Source organism: Gopherus evgoodei, chromosome 10 (assembly GCF_007399415.2).
Source record: "Gopherus evgoodei ecotype Sinaloan lineage chromosome 10, rGopEvg1_v1.p, whole genome shotgun sequence".
Classification (NCBI taxonomy): Eukaryota; Metazoa; Chordata; order Testudines; family Testudinidae; genus Gopherus; species Gopherus evgoodei.
In genome coordinates, this window is record NC_044331.1 from 24,492,880 (window position 1) to 24,510,430 (window position 17,551).

Sequence of the window (17,551 nt, forward strand, 5' to 3'; positions counted from 1 at the left end):
AGGCACCTCACAATCTTTAAGAACCCCCCAAGAGTTGCGTCTTCCTGAGAAGCAGAAGCTAGGTTGATGGGAGAATTGTCCCATTGATCTAGCACTGTCTACACTGCGGCTTACTCAGTTTCACTGTGTCGCTTAGAGGTATGGAGCATTTATAGAGGCACCATTTTTTCTTAGCCATTTCCCTGACCATCGTCACACAATGAATACCATTCTCCTCATGGGATTTATGGATGGGCATATGCCACTGTCCAGAACCTTCATTATCAAATTTATAATTGCTTTGTTGCTACTCTCCTTACAGCAGCCAGTTTGAAGAATGAAAAGTTTTTCAGCATGCAGCTGGTATGGTAATGGAGTCTCCAACAACACACAGCGATTCTCTCCTATTTCCTAGCTGGATGTGCTGCTGAAATATACCAGGCCAGATTAAGTTCAGTGCCAAGCTTCTGCACTGTGTAGTAGAGCAGGGGGCACCCAAGTGGTAGATAAGCTTCCCCATTGTATGCCCAGCTCTGGCACGAGTTACCCACGTGACTCCATGCCTGCCCTAACCTGCAGCAGCTGGCACTGCTACCCAAAAGAATCACTCAGCTGAGGATAGTTTGAGCACAGTGGGCACCAGCTATGTCTTACTGCTGTTCCCTGTAAGGGTCTACTATGCCATTCAGCTATGTTGGCTCTATGAAGACTTCCCCCCCTTTCCCCACTAGGGGAATTCCTTCCAGAGCAGATAGCCGGATTCTGCCCCCTTTGCTTTGCCATGAACATGCAGCTAAACAGATGTGTACCTGTCTGCTTTAGAGAGCAGGCTACATTTAATACACTGTGTAGAGGGGCACCATCCTGGGAGAGCTCCAGCAAGGATTGTGCCCCAGTGCATTAGGTGGCTCTGAGGGCAGCACCCCAAATCTAATCCCCAGTTTTGTCAATGGCTTCATTTTGTGGTGCCTTTTTTCATAATTATTTGAGTTGTGGGAACACCTAGCAGTCCCAGTCATAAATCAGGACCCCATTGTGGTAGATGTACAAATGCAGAAGAAAGACCATTCCCGCCCCAAGGAAATTACAATTGAAGTCATTCCCAGTATAGACTCTGCCACTAGTATTACTAGTAGCTGTTGTAAGCCTGTGCGATGAGAACTATTATCTCTTAGGGCATTTGGCCTTCTTGCTACTCCAGCTGCTACTGAACTCAAAGCACTGAGGGAAGTATCACAGATTCACCCCCAGTAGAAGTCAGTTTGCCAAATAACCACCCTTCCTCTTCACCATTTAAAAAAATTCTTTTCTATTCAAAGGGACTGGAAGTGAATGTGCTTTCCTGAGTTTGCCCATGCAGCTGCTCCTGTGTCACTAGTCACTGCTTCTAATCACCTGTGCAATGCCTCCTTTTATCCAGCATGGCCTGAAAATGCTTCCACAAAGCCTCAATGAGATTTCAGCTGATGCTGCAGAGACAGAGGCTGTCACATGCTTAGTTTCACTGCTTCTCTTTCCAATCTTCTGTGCTTGCACCAAAAGTAAACGTGAGACAGCATACAATTCTATCCTATATCAAGTTATTCGGATGTGGACCCTCACACTGGGCTTTGCAGGATAATTTATACTATTTTCTATAAAGTACTATGCTTAGCAAAGCCCCTAGTGCAAGAGTCCACACTGTGCACCCAGTTATCTTTCCCTGCCCATCTTCCTTGTCTTTATCATGGACAGCAACCTACATAACCAATAGCCTCCTACCTTCAGCCATTGCTATTTCATAATCACCACAAAGAGAAATAAAAGAAGCGAATGCCCTGCTAAATCTTCACCTGCTTTGATCCCCCACAGAACCAATTTTGTACATGAAATCTAGCAAAGCAGAAAAATACTGCCGATTTAATGACCATAAACCAAATACAACAAAATGCACAGAGAACAAAATGTGATTTAGATTCATATTAATAGATATGATACATTGTCAGATACTGTAGAAAGCCTTTTAAATCTAGCTATTGTGATGTCATATGCTACTTAAAGGTATATGCAATCATGCTGATATTAATCTTAAGATCAGCCTTTTATGTCATGTCAACAAATATTCTTGAACAATGTGTTGTGGAATGAAGCTTCACTAAAAGCTGATGTGAATTTCAAGGCTTGAGTGTTGCTGCCATCTACATGGCAGGAAGACTATATACCAAAACAAACAGATGCATTGCATTTACTGGGGAGTTCTGTAGAGAGTCTGCCTGTCAAATTATATATGTTAGAGCTATGAACATAAATTACATGCTTTTTACTATCTTGATACTGTACATGGGAAATCTACAGTGACATTTAGTACAAAGAGCAACTTACCAACATCCCTAGGGTTCAGAAGTCTGCACATTACTTTGCAAGATTTGAAGGATAAAGGAAAATAGAGTGAATTATATTTTGTTCAGGATGTTCTTTATATTTTTGCTGCTGAGTTACTGTAACGGGAAATCTATCCTTATGACATTTGAAAAAACTATCAGCTTTATTTTGCATGGAACAGGAGTAATGGACATAGTAATGCTTAAATGTATTTATCACTGAGATGCTGTTTCCAGTGGAAGTTTTTCCCAAGGAGGGACAGCAGAATCCACTCCTAATTCTGCATGATTCTTAATGTAAACTCAGAGTACAACCATCTCTGCTTCAAATAAGCTGCTTAAAGGTACACAGATGAAAAACAGAGGTGCAGTTAAAATTTTATTCTCTAATTTGGACAACAATTGTGTTTCCAACCTCATGCTGAAACCATCCTACAAACATAAGTAAACTTGATAATCTTCTATAATCAGAAGTAATATTTAATAAACTGCATTGCTTCATCTCAACTAAACGTATTGTTTATACCTCTTGGCTGTCACATCTGCCCTACTATAGAAATGTCTGTGCAAAATAGATAATTGTGTAGGCATTTGGGAGTGCATCTGTATTTGCATACACTTGACCTTTTTCAACAGGTGCCATTCAAATTGCAAAAGTTATTGCATGTCTTAGTGAGAGAGGATCTCTGAGTCAGTCATCTGTTAAACTTCATGTTGCAGCAGAATGGAAATTACTGCCCTTAATTGAGGTGATGTATTTGAAATTCACATGCTAATAATGGAGCTGTAGTAATAACATTACACTCCGCACATTCAAAGTTTAAAAAATAAGCAAAACTATTATGAATATCAATGCTGTCATGATTTCTTAAAAATGTCATTGACTTGGCTCTTGCCTTTCACAGGGAAAACCTCCAGGAAGGGAAAAGTGGGAGGATCAGCTCATGGAGTTTCTTCTGCTAACACTGGGAAAAGATGCATGACCCATAAATTCAGCAAAAACCTTTGTCCTGTTTGAGAACCAGCCTTCTCTCTTCACAGATCCCAAACCAGTAGTAGCATAGAGAGCTGTCTCACTGTGGTGCTCTCTAGCCAATCCTTCAGACCTGGCAGCAAAACCACCTCAAGCTCTGTGTTCCCACTGCCTCTCTCTCCGAGTCTGCACTGTAACTGCCATACTCCTCCAAAGGGAGGAGAAAACACTATGGAGAGGTAATGCTGCTTATTTCATAGGAGACAAAATGCTGCACAGGGTGGCTGTTCCACTCACTTCATCTCTATATGCCCCACCCCTGTGTGCTTGCAGAAGAGCTTTCACAGGGCTGAGGTTTGAAAACATTGCACAGGCCAATTACTCTTCCCCTTCTCTGTGCACACTTCTCCTTTCTACCAGCATAATTGGAGGGGAGCATCTGCACCTCTGAAAGCAGCAGACGATGACTTCTTCTTAAAACGTTTCCCTGGAACACTCAAACACAACAGCATTGTGCAAGTACATATAATCCTGAAATTGAAACAATGGGTGTTTGTTTCACTGTTTAAGGCTAAAAGTAAGTCAACAGCACATCAGAGATCAAACTGCTGAATTTTGGACTGTTAATATGCATCCTAATCCAAATATTGCAATGTTTGGATCTGAGAATTTGAAGCAGCCCATTAGAAGAGATAGGAGCCAGGTGCAAAATTCTGATCTATATCCACATTTATACTGGAAATTTCAAGTTTCAAAAGGGTTCCTAGGTATGGAATTTTGGTTTGGACCCATCTCTAGTGAAAAGTAAATTCTATTTTAAAGTATATTTTAAAAATCATGCAATGGATTATGGGTAAAATTTTCAAAAATGCCCAAGTGACTTAGCAACCTAAGTCTCACTGACTTATGAAGATTTACTTATGAAAAATACTTATGACTTTTGAAAATGGAACTTAGGCTCCTAGCTCACCTGGGCATTTTTGAAAACTTGATATAACTGCAACCCTGATAAGGACACTAAAGTATTAGACTATGCCTTTCATCTTAATGGCATCCCTTTAACTTAATAAACTGAAAAATACATTTGCAAACACCTTGTAACTGCCTTATAAAATAAAAATATCTAATAAGTATCACTGCAAAGGTGCATCAGATTGCATTAGAATAGGGATGTTTTTCTTCGCCATTGTGGCTCATAGATACTGATCGTAAATGTAGGATGTTAATGCATATTTCTGTATATAGATGTAAAGTGGTTGAGTAGGTACAAATATGTTGTCCTAAGCAAAAGTTGGTCTTCAGCCTCTGTTGGTACGCCTATGTTTAAAAGGCATCCAAACACCATTTGGAAATACTCTCTAGGACAATAAATGCACCTAATAAAAAAGTTAATGCATTACCTTGCAGATACTTGCAACTATAATTATCACAAAGTGAATAAACAATGGCATGCAGAAGCATGTGCCAAACAGCAATCTTCACTGCAGAAAGCATTTCAAAGTGTTATCAGTATTGGCAGTCTGCTGGTATGCAGTGCTTTGTAGAATAAAAAGCAAGCAATCAAACATCATGTTGCACAAATATAATTGTTACCACAACAGGATATTGTGGACAATGCTAATTCCTTGATCTGTGCAACATCCTTTGACCCAGCATAGCTTTTTGGGAGACAGAGACTACTTCTTTGGTGGAAACAGTGTTGGGCCCAATTTGCAGCCTTTACATTAAAGAAGAGAATGAGGTGAGTAAGGCTTTGTCTACACTACACAGCTTTTAGTGATACGGCTGTGCCGCTACAAGGCGTGCAGTGTAGCCACTGTTTGTCAGTGGGAGAGAGAGCTCTCCTGCTGACAAAAACCTTCTTCTAATGAGCGGGGATTGCTCTGGCGGCAGGAGAACGCTCCTCCCGACAAAGCGCTGTTCATACTAGCGCTTTTCCTTGACAAAACTTTTCTTTTGGGGTGTGGGTGTGGCTTCTTTTAACACCTCTGAATGACAAAAGTTGTGTCGTTCACTTGCCAGTGTAGACAAAGCCCAAGTCTACTCAAGAACAGTAATAGTTACAGAATTCAGAACTGGATCCTTAGATAGGGATGTGACTATGCAGCACAAAAAAGAATAAGATGATCCAATGATAAAAGGTGCACTAATACAACACATGAACATGGCTGCAATACTCATAAGCTGCCAAGATGATGTGTTTTACGTAAGAACTGGAAAAGTTGTTAGAAGGATCATGGCTTAAGCAATGCCTCTGAAAGCATCACTACTCACAGAAGCAAACTATCAAGACTTGGGCTCCTGCTTCTAGAAATAAGAGACTGCCGTTAAGACTAGAAGGTGGTGAAGGCAAGAATGGGGCCTCCTCACACTCACGCATTTGGATTACTGTCTGCCATCTGTGAAACTGCATATTATATATTTTGCTAGGTGTAGTTATAAATTTATCATGTTTTACATTGTTGCTGTTTGCATTTCTGCTTTTATTATAAACACTGAGAGCTAGACTAACCCTCTGTTTATCTCAAGTGACAATATGGGTCATATCCTGCTTTCAATTACACCTGTGTAAATTTGGAATAAAGTCTAGTGAGGTCGGTGAAGTTACTCCAAAATAAGTGAGCAGAATGTGGCCCACGTTACACAAGATCCAGACAAGACTCAAGACAGGATCCAGGGACAAGCATGTAGACATGTGAAGTATGTGTATTTTCAGTGCAGATATAGATTTCAATATGTTTTATTCCTCATTCTGAGGAATGCGAACAGCACCTCTATACACTGCACCATTTCAGCAGGGGATGCTATGGGCAACTTTCTCCAAATTTCATATTGATATTGACATGTACACACAATTTTTCCCCCTAATATTGATTTCTGCAGAATCACTTACCTACAATGCAATCACATACATTAATTTTTAATTTTCAGTTTAATTAAATGCTTACATTTTTTTTCTTCAAATTCAGGCAAACATTGATGCACAAGTTGTTTTAAATATATTTGGTCTTCTCCAGGTTGAAATGTTATCAATAATAAATGTAGTTTAGTAACAAGACAGAACATTTAAAATTAATTGAAATCTTCAAATTTATGTCAAGTGTAATATTTACCAGCTAGATTTACGATAATACTTCTAAAGTGAATTTTACTAATAATGACAACATGTCTGTGTCTTGAGATTGGGAGTCATTCCTTCTGTTAATGGAAAAACATCTCAAGAACAAGGAATCATATAATGTTGCATACGTTAACAAAAATCTAGATTATATTCAATCAATGTGACTCTTCTGAAGGGCTATCATTGTACATGGAACCAATAACTAAGATGAGAAAAGCAGATATGAAAGACACTTTTGAAAATTAATTCTGAAAGGTACAGTGATAAATAATATAAATTGAATATTTCTTGTATCAAAACACAGTAAAGAAAATCTGTTGTCCTATGAAAGAGTCTTGTATTTTCAGTTCCTCTGCTGTACTTGACTACCTTCTAGTTCCATTGAATGAGCAGGCTTATTTAACACACCTTGCAGGAACACACATTGGACATCCAAGGATGCTGTTTCATCTCATCTGGAAAACAAATGTATTAATTTGACTTTGGAACATTCTGTGGTGTGATTAATAGGCACGATTTCACTTGTTTAAAAGAGTTTGTGATAAATCACTTTATAAAATGATAAAAACCCTCAACACACTTTGTAGTGAAATTAAGCTATGCATCAACATTATGCTAGTATTCAAGTATACCACAATCTACAACCACAAAATATTTTACCCCCTCAAAGAGCAGACATCACAAAAAGCAACATATAAGTCAAATTGGTTTAAGAGTGCATATATCTTCTCGAAGCAATTCAACACAAATTTTCTTTAGATGTGCAAAACTTCTCAATTTTGGAAGGAGACAGCTAATTCTTGTTAAATGCTAACAGATTATTGCATTTTCTCTTCACTTGCAGATGGAATGCATGCATTCTTCAACTGGACTCATTGTAGGATAATGGAAATAAGAGTAATAGTGATTTATACTATTCAGGTATGACATCTTAGTCCTGTCACAATTTATCAAGAGTCTACCAGAAATGGGAATTAGTCAATCAATCAAATTTTTAGTCGCATGAATTTTCCTAGCTGATATATGATAATCTTATAGCCTAAATTAAATATTGCTTGTTGTTAGGTATTTTATAAGCCATTGTTTAAGTGGATGTAATGAAGAGTATAGGTAAGAATAAAGAGAGAGAGATAAAAGGCAGTCAATTTTTTTGCAGTCCTATAATTACAGCCAAAAATCCAGGAGATTAGAGTCCCTAAAAGTAGATATCAATTTATATTGTTATAGATATAAAACATTTTTTCATACCACACTATGCGTCTTCTTGACTTACTCCCTAATTCATGTGAAAAAAACAGAATAATAATTGATACTTTGAAACTTAATGCTAATTGGCACATGGGATATTTTAATATTATCCTACAGTTACTATGATAAATGTTTATGAAGTTTTATTTAACACAGACCATGACCAATATGTGTTATCTGTGGTAATGATTAATGGGTGTCCACACATTCCACATTCTTTCTGCTTCGTGCATCATCAGCAACTGCTAAATTCCATTCCTGAATACTGTCTTGTTTAGTGTTACCTAATTTTTTTGCTGTGAATTGGTACCTGAGCAGAAAAAGGAAAAAATAGCCCTGATTTTTCATAAGGTGCTCCACAGTTGGAAATTTAATGGAAAAGCCTTGATTTGAATATTCAAGTTTCATACAAAGAGGATATTGATCTATAGCTGTAAATAGTATGCATTTATCTACATAACATACCTTAGAGTCCTTGCATAAACTGAGTGTTAATTCAGGTATTCTAAGGGGTAATTATAACCTGTCTCTTCACAACACAGTCACACTCAGTGCTGCATACTCATGGCTCTCAGGTGACTTGGCCATTGAATCTTTCCTTTTGATGTATTTTCCCACTTAGTGTAGCGCTATATCTCACGATGAAATCTCAGGGAGGGCCACAGATTGTTCTCCCCCACATTTGTGAGCAGGGATTTTCTGGTACATGAAACTAAGCAAGGTGTGAAACTATAGGGATTTTTCACTAGTGTCTGAAATACAAGCAGAATTTTATTCTGGTCAGGCTGGTCAGAGAATGAGGGGCAAAATATTTAGAAGCAATGTTTTCAGTGCGAAGTGACAGGAGGGATTTAAGATGCACAAATGAATGTTCTTGGCTTAACCAAGGAGGTACTGACAACACTTTTGAAGGCCATCACATAGGGTCCCACTCTCCTTTAACAGCACTAACCCACTGTGAAGGGGAAAACTCACTGCCAGTGCTGCCTAGTGGTCAGGCACGGGATATGGCAGGTTGTCTTCCTCCTGGGCACTCCCCCTTTCTCACTACACCTCTTCCCTAGGTGGTTTGTCCTTTCAGCAACTCAGCCCTCTGGCTAAGGCACACATTCAAGTCCACCACCCTTCAGGACACACATAAAGACTCCAATAATGTGGAAGTCCTTCAGAAATTAGCAAGGGTTTGTTCCCTTGAGACAGGTCTAGGGTCTGGACCTAGGGACCTTGGGGTCCTTCCCCAATTAATTCCCTGCTGAGGGACAGACATCTATCACTGTCACCTCTTTAGGTGCTGGTGGGGGAGCCTGGTCCTGCCCCTTATCACACTCCAATCCAGGGCCCAGTGGTAGGCAGCTAAGCCCTGTGCATTGAGGTGCTATGCAGCTGCCTCTCTGGATACACTCCTACAGTCCTCCTCTTCCCACAGGATAAAGTAAATAACTGAATATACAAACTAAGTTTCTAACCTTCAGAAGTCACCAGTCCCTCTTTGCACACTTGGCCAAGTCAGTACCTCAGGCAGCAGGAGCTCCTGTGAGACTTCCTTCCCAGGAATTCAGAGTGCACATCTGCTACTTCTCTTATCTGCCTGCCACTGAGCTACTCTGCTTCCCTTGTTAAGCTCATTCTCCAGCTTGTGCAGGCTTTGAGGGTGTGATGGGGCAGGGCTGTCTGGGCCCAGAGGGCCTCCTTAATCCCTTCATCTCCTGCATGGTTTTGTATACTCTATTACATCCACACAGGGGAGAAAATGTTCTGCTAGTTTCAGCCTCCAGTTTCTTACTCACTGTTCTATTGGAGGAGTGTGATGTGTCCCCACTATCGCTGGAAATACCTGGGTTTCTACCTGCTTACCTGATGAATATGGCAAGATTTGTGCTGGGAGGTCCAAAGTAGGCAAGGGACATTTATGCCAATGTGCATTGACTATGTTCTTCCACCTGGCCCCACTTGCTCTCATCTATCCCTAGACAACACTGGTCCTGCATGAGCCAGGCTTTCAGGGGCTCTCTTTCCTGGGTCTGTGCTAAAGGACAGCACAGAAGGCAAAGAAATCTCAGGCTGCATTAACTTGTGCTGCTTTCTCTCCATGTTCCAGTGGGTAAAATTCAAAGAATCTTTGTCTGGTCCCCTCCAACTCCAAGGAGCTAAATCCCTAAAATGCCTCCCAAGAGACTTTGCATGGTGGTAGGGGAAGTATGCCTGCAACGATACTCCTCCTGGACAGGTACCTAAGCCCCCATGAGAGGAAGCATGGTCTAGTGCTCAGGAGTAGGAGTAGGACATCTGGGTTCTATTCCCCAACTCTGCCACAGACCTTGGTGCATTAGCTGAACAAGTCCACTTAACACCTCTGTGTTGCGTTTCCCAACCTGCAAGAGGTGGTGTAACCCCTACTCACCAGGGCATTGCGAGGGCAGTTAATATTTGTAATGTATTTTGATATGCCCAGATAACCAGTTCTATAACATAGTGTTGACATTATTTGATTATTGTGTTACAGGCCAAAGCAGGGACAAGTTTAAAGAGCCATGGCTTTGCATGTTAGAGAGAAGTAGTCCTCAGCATGTAGGGAACTGGCAGACACAAATCTAATATTAGACATCTGGGACAGAAGCCCAGCATTTCCTCTGTGTGAGGGCTGATACAAACATGAGCCACTATCTCAGATAATGGCATCTTGTAGGTACATGCAAGAGAGCAACTAAAATCCAGTTTGCCCAGGCAAGAAACCCTAGTCTGATATTTACCTGTGTCTGGTGCAGGTGAAAAATGTTTACTAATGAATTATCCAAGAGGAAAGTGCAGGCTGAGGGGTTCTATTACCTGTCAGACACTAGTCATACCATATTATGAACACTGAAAATTACAGGTAAATCCCAGTTTATTTTCTTGGCTTGTCTAATGGATTCCTGCTATTCACCTGGGTATATGCCCTTTTCTGTGATTGCTTGAGGCCAAATTTGCAGCAGTGGGAGAGAGTGTATGTAACCCATACTGGTTCCAATAAAATATAGTAAAGTACCTTTCTAAGAATACTTATAGAGATCTTTGAAGATGCACCGTAGTACTTTCACCCTAACTTCATCAAAAGAGATGGTAAAGTCAATATACTCTTTACTGGTGTTTCTGTAGGAAATGCAGCATATGACAAAGTACTGTAAGCAAAATGCAAACTACTCTGCAAACATATATAGGTCATTTTTTAATAACAGCTTAGGTGGAACTTTTAAGTTTTCTTCCCAGGCTTTGAATTCATGGGACACAGATTCTGAAGTTGTAGGTTTCAGCAAGTCAAATGCTGACATCCTTCATGCTCTCAAATAGTAAAATATGCTACAAAGTAAAAACATGTGACAGACTAAAGAAAATAGTACCCAACTAAATGTTATGTTACTGTTTTAATGTTTGCCTACGAAAAAGTAAGTGGTAAGCTTCAAGCATTCTATCACCAAAATCTTTCTTTCAAACAAATGCTTCTGTCAGAAGTGTCTTAATTTCTTATCACAGAATTTCAATCCACACAAGGAGCAATAAATAATTCATGTTGCTGGCTCTTTGTTGTGTGTCCCTGAACTGCACAGAGCTGGAAGGCTGACAGCTGTGTCGGACAAGCACCAAAGATCTGACATGACAAGTGACTAACAAGTTCTTTCAAGTCTATAGTGAAAGAAGACAATGGCACAAAGTGCAAAAACGAAATCCTGAAACAAAATGAAACTGTTCTTTCTCTTTACCTAAGTGTTTGCTATGAGCTTATTTCCGACCCATAACCTCTGGTCATTTTATAGTACTGCCCAGCCCCCTTTACTCCTCACATTCGCCTGGCCATTTACGCCTGTCCACGGATCAATATGGAGCAATTCCTTGGAGAAATACAATTGCCCCAGGACAACCAAGCCACAAATTCTCAGTGGAAAAGCTGTGAGACCAGTAGTGAATCTCCAGAGATTTTCAGACCTACAAGGCAAGATGTCTTAAAATGCAGGAATGGGCAGAGAGAAAAGCCAGAGTAATTCATTCTTTATTAGCAGTTTAATGATGTCAGATGGACAGAATGAAACTCAGTTTTTAAGTTGAGATTCTTTATCAACACACATTTTTCCCAATCAATATTCACCACTGGACAGTTTTACATCCTTTTCTTTATTTCACACACACATATGGTATGCAGAACTATATATTCTACACGCCCATCCAGGGCCAGGCGCATTCAGTCACCCAAAACAACTTAAAGGAAGGTTACAATTAATATCATCTTTAGACAGAGGGAGTCCTAAATTAATTCTCACCTGAACCAGTTATGACTATAACCTTAATTAATTCTTTCTAACCTTCTATCCAAAATAGATAAAAAATGAGGCTGTACATTTGTTATCTGTAACAGTTCTAGAAAGGTTTCTGGACAGTTCCTGAAGGGCATAAGCCTTAAAGTACGGTACCATCAATGGTTTGGTATAACTGAAGTATGGAATTAAATGTGTCTCCTAACCCTGGTACCTATTATTTTTAAATCCAATGCTGCATTTTGCAGTGAAGTAGTGAGACCAAGCCAAAATGATTTGAAAATAGGTGCAGATTTACAATTCACTGATTTCACTTATTCTAAAATATACCATTGCTCATTTCTGTGGAAAAGACGAAAAAAATGTAGTTCAAATCAGGTACATGACAGCACTTCAACTCCCAGGGAATCTTGAAGGAGTGGAGTGCACTGAAATATAATCCCAGAGCCATGGGTCCTATCTGGGTTCTGAGATGACTTAGGGGACCTGACATGGATTTCAGACTGCACCCTTTCACTGAAAATTAAATCTCAGCAGCGCTCCTTAGGGAAGGATCAGGGGACTGTTGGCAGCTGCCCCCTGTCAGTGCAGGCTGCAAGATTTGGAAATCTCTTAACTAAGCTGACAGGCCGCAGAGAGGATGAATCAAAAATATGATACACGGATCAGCACACAAAGATGCAAGAGGGTGCACAGAAACCAGATAAAGCAGAAAGGAAAATATCAAGTGAAAAAAAGATGTTTAACTCTTTCACTAAGGGATACTGTGTACATGTTACGTACACGTTGGTATGTGGGCCAGACCCATACCTTGCTTACCTTTTTTAAATTTAATCACATACTATGTTTTTTAATCAGCCACAATTAGATGCAATTTACATTTAACTGCTCTCCCTTCAGATTCAATTAATATTATTACATATACCATACATAGATAGAGAAATAAGCAACTTTAAGTCAAAGTCCATAGCCACTAGAAGGGAATGCAGCTTATGTACATCACTGAAATTAATCATTTAATGTTAAAAATCATTATTGAAATAACTACTGTGAGTTGATTTGAAAAAGGAATCGGGTTATACACTGTCAATTTGGCTTTTCTCCAGACCTATAGCGTCCGAACGGCTACTTTATATTCAGCTATAGTAGGGACAATCCTTCTAATTTTTCATAATCTTACTCTACCTTCAAAGGGTCAGACACTGTACATATATTAACTAAGCAGTTTAGTCCAAAACTAATTATAATGAACTAGTAGTGTCAGTTTTCTTTTGGTCACAAAGCCTTTATCCTTTCTAGGACTGGAATGCTTGATGAAAGAGGAAAGGATAACAGCTCCACACTATGACCCCAGGAGGTGACCATTAATTTGACATTCCAGCTGCTAAAAAGGAAGCAGCATTACAATGTGCTTTATTTGATTGGCTCAAAAGCTGTGTCATATTTATCATTTGATACTCGGGGACTATCTTTAAAGGGCTCTCACCTGGACTCTCGGACTCTTCCATGACACATCGGTCAGGCATATACTCAACTGCTTGGAAGTTTGCCGAATTTGAGCAGCTGCCATGCTTGCCCACACTCACTGCAGCTATAAAGAAGGAAAAATAGGGTAGAAACTTGTAATATATTCACAGATAAAACCCTTCTCTTCTTTGTTACAGTTTTTTCAACACTGAGATAATTTTTTGCAAACAAATAATACATTACAAAAAATAAAACAGAACCTCTTAAATATTTATGGCAGGCACATAACAGTTAAACTCTACAGATGTGACTTTTTTGGGAGAGAAGTTTGAGGGATCAGCTTAAACGCGATCCCTTATTCGTTTTCCTTGCATAAGCCTGAAACAATAAAGTAAATTAGTAGTCCAACATAATGCTTCCTTCCTCCAGCAAAAGAAACCAGTAAATGGAGTAAACAATCAAATTAAAAGGTCTTGTAAATATTGGAGTCACACACTGGAGAGCGGACTTGTGTTTTATTTTGGTCTACATTAATATATTTTTTAAATGTGCTACATAAGACACCTCAAATGTGATGCTATTATTTTACAATATTTACATTGTAACAGCATAAAAGGAGACTGAATTGTAGTTTGGAGATTATCTAATTAGGAAAATATGTTTTTTTATCTAACTGGTAAACATTTGTGATTCTGAAGATAAGAAGCTACACTCAATGAGATCTGAATTTTAAAATTTGTTTATATACAATTTACCCTGAATATTCACATAGCTCCAATGAAAGTTTTCCTATACAGCAAATAAGCTAGAACTCTGTCCAGACAGTCACTGTCTTTGTCACAGGAAGTAAATGTTTCTGCATCATCTCTGCCCCAAACCTTTGCTGATCAGAAAACATATATTACATTGGTAATAAAGGTTAATTACACAGTTAATGTAAAACTGTTCCACATTATTTCATGGAACATACACAGTTAAGGCTTGATCTAAGTCCATTTGAAGTCCTCAGTCCTTACCTTCATTGGTAACACCAGTAACTGGACTTGAATTTTTTCTTAATTGTATAACTAACTTAGGTCCTAATCCTGAAAATTGATTAATGCAGATAGACCCTTGCACCTGCGTGCAGCCCCAAAGTAGGTGTTCTTCACAGACACCCTTAGGATTAGTTTTCAGGATCAGGGTTGTGGTCATGACTGTGTGCCAGTCAGCTTTTGCTGAATTTTGCAAGGTGAGTATGTGATATAAGAAGGGAATCCTCTCCAGGTAAACTTCAATGAACAGTCCCCAACATTAAAAGAAATCAGGTTTCTGCTCATTTCAAAAGAAACTGGTCCACATGAGATACATGGACCTTTTTTTTTTTCTTCTGTGCTTCCACAGCACCTAGCATAATGGAGTCCTGGTCCCTGAATGGGACTCCTAACTGCTGCAATGATACAAATAATTAAGAATAATAATGACCACACTGATGCCCTGCATTTTCCGTCAGTCTATAACATTTGGAGCCAATCCTGCAATCAGCTCTATTAGAGTGGACCTCTGCATCCACATGGAGCCCAACGTAAGCCAAGAATGCTCTAGATCCAACTGCAGGATTGGGGCCTTAAGTAAATAATATAGTAATGAAATATGTGACAATAATATAAAACCTTTCACCCGAAAAAAAAACAACTTTTTCAATGAACTGTATGTCTGGGGCAGCGCCAAGATAGCAACCAATCAGTGTATAGCAACTTGCACAATGAAGAAGGGGCCAAGGATATCAGGAAAACTTCTAATCTTACAAAAGGGTCTGTGGAATTATTAACATCCACACAAAGAAGAACTTTGTTTTTTTCAGGTCCATATGAAAAAGCTGACACAATAAACTGCATGGAACCTAGTGTATCTATATGGGAGAGTAAAGAAAGGGCCGAGTCAACTCTGAAGGGGAAGAACAGTCAATAATGAACAATGAATTGTTCACACAATGTCTTGTACACATGCAACAGAGGTAATTTGCAGGGGGTGGGGAAGAATTCACCCCTGTGCAGAGAAGGCCAGGGTAAGGTCTATGCATCTTGTCAGTCTCACTTAAGGTCTCAAATTAAAGGGAGTACAGGCCACTAGCTAGCCCTCTGAACAGATCTAAACACCAATTGTCAAAACATTCAGAAGAACAAAAAGCTCTTTGAGTGGCTATTCAAAATAGCAAATTGGAGAGAGGTACAAACTGTCAAACCATTCTGAATTCATGCAGAAGTTCATAGATGCTATTTTTTTGCAGTGTTCAACTAGCATGAATTCTGACTGAAATGCATAATTTCCTTCAGAAACATTATGCCAAAACCTGTATTTTACTGGCATATATTTTATAAATTCCAAATTTCCACATTTTGATAAAATTGCTAATTACTTGAAATGGAAGCATTAGCTTTTTGATGCTTTTGTCTTAAGCATCTTTTCTTGCAGTAAGAAATCAAGGAGTATAATGATAAATTGTTGCCCTGGAATACATTTTTGCCAAGGCAAAATGCATGTTTTGTTTTGTTATCCTAAATATGTATGTGTTTTTCAAATCCACTAACTGGGAATAGGGCAAGTAGTTGTGAAGAGAAGAATTCCTTGAAGTGTCCACAAGAAATATTTGTTCAAAAAAAATAATGAGAAATTTAAGCTTACATGCTGGATTTTGAAAGAAAAGTTTTTGTGCCCAAAGTAGTGGAGTGTTTTTCTAAAACAGCCCATCATATTAAATATCCTGGACTCTTTTGAGGTAAGTTATAGATTGGTTTGACAAGGTGGGTGAGATAACTTTTGTTGAACCAATTTCTGTTGGTAAGAGAGACAAGCTTTCCAGCTTACATAGAGCTCTTCTTCAGGTCTGGGAAAGTAAGGGTATGTCTACACAGCAGACATTAAAACACTGCCCCCGCAGTGCTTTAATGTTGGCTGTGTAGCCATGGCTCCAGCGGTAGGAGACAGCTCTCTCGGCACTGTAATAAAACCACCTCCAAGAGGGAATAGCCACCAGTGCTGGGAATGCCGCTCCCAGCGCTGTAGCACTGTCTACACCAGGGGTCGGCAACCTTTGAGAAGTGGGGTGCCAAGTTTTCATTTATTTACTGTAATTTAAGGTTTCGCATGCCAGTAATACATTTTACATTTCTGGGGGCCGGTGGACGGAACCCCAGTCTGGCAGCAGGGGTGGCAGATGGAACCCCAGACCGGCAGCAGGCTGAGCCGCTCAGCCTGCTGCTGTCTGGCTGTTCCGTCCACCAGCGCATGCCAGACAGGATCCCGGCCACTGGTTCCGCTCAGCTCACTGCTGACCCTGGGTTCTGTCCATCCATGCCGGCAACAGGCTGAGTGGGGCTGGCAGCTGGGACCCTGGCTGGCAGCAGAGTGCCACTAAAAATCAGCTTGCGTGCCGCAGGTTGCTGATCTCAGGTCCAGAATGCCACTTTACAGAGCTGAAACTTGAATTGCTCAGGAGGCTGTTTTTTCACACCCCTGAGTGAAGGAAGTTTCAGTGCTGTAAGTGGCAGTGTAGACAAGGCCTAACTCAAGGCTTGTCTTCACATACAGTGCTACAGCAGCTACTGTAGCACTGTAGTGAAGACGCTACAGATGCTGACAGGAGAGCTTCTTCCGTCAGTGTAGTTAATCCACCTCCCCAAGAGGTCACAGTTTTGTTGACAGGAGAAGTTCTCCTGTTGACATAGCGCTGTCTACATGGGGGGTTAGGTGAGTAGTATACGTCCATTGAAGGGTGTGGATTTTTCACACCCCTGAGCGATGGTGTTTTATATATATATATATATATATACACACACATACAGGTCTGTAGTTTAGATCTGGACTCAAGAGTGTCACAACTAAATATAAGGTGGAACAGATTGCTTAGCATAAGTAGTTAACACATTTTCAAGGGATCATTCAAGGTAAAGTGGCCTATTAACAAGGGTTTGTTAGTGGGTTATAGATAATAAGTCATAAATCCAGTGTCTGTTCAATCCATGACTTTTAGTGTCTAGCTAAATTATGAATTTAAGCTCCCAGGTTCGTCTTCTGTTGTAGAGGTTTCCTTCCTTTCCTCCTTATGAGGGGAGGGGTGTTAATAGGCCACTTTACC

General features: G+C 39.8%; 1 protein-coding gene across 1 annotated transcript in view; it reads right to left on the minus strand.

Moving 5' to 3' along the window:
- Nucleotides 1-6,282: 6,282 nt before the first annotated feature.
- The window catches only part of WDR72 (WD repeat domain 72), a 196,178-nt gene continuing 184,909 nt past the window's right edge, over nucleotides 6,283-17,551 (minus strand). Inside the window, exons 19-20 of the mRNA XM_030579063.1 lie at nucleotides 13,454-13,558; nucleotides 6,283-6,888 (exon numbers count right to left, since the gene is read on the minus strand). Of these exons, the coding sequence (XP_030434923.1) occupies nucleotides 6,833-6,888; nucleotides 13,454-13,558 (161 nt within the window). The 3' untranslated portion in view covers nucleotides 6,283-6,832. The remainder of the gene's footprint in view (nucleotides 6,889-13,453; nucleotides 13,559-17,551) is intronic.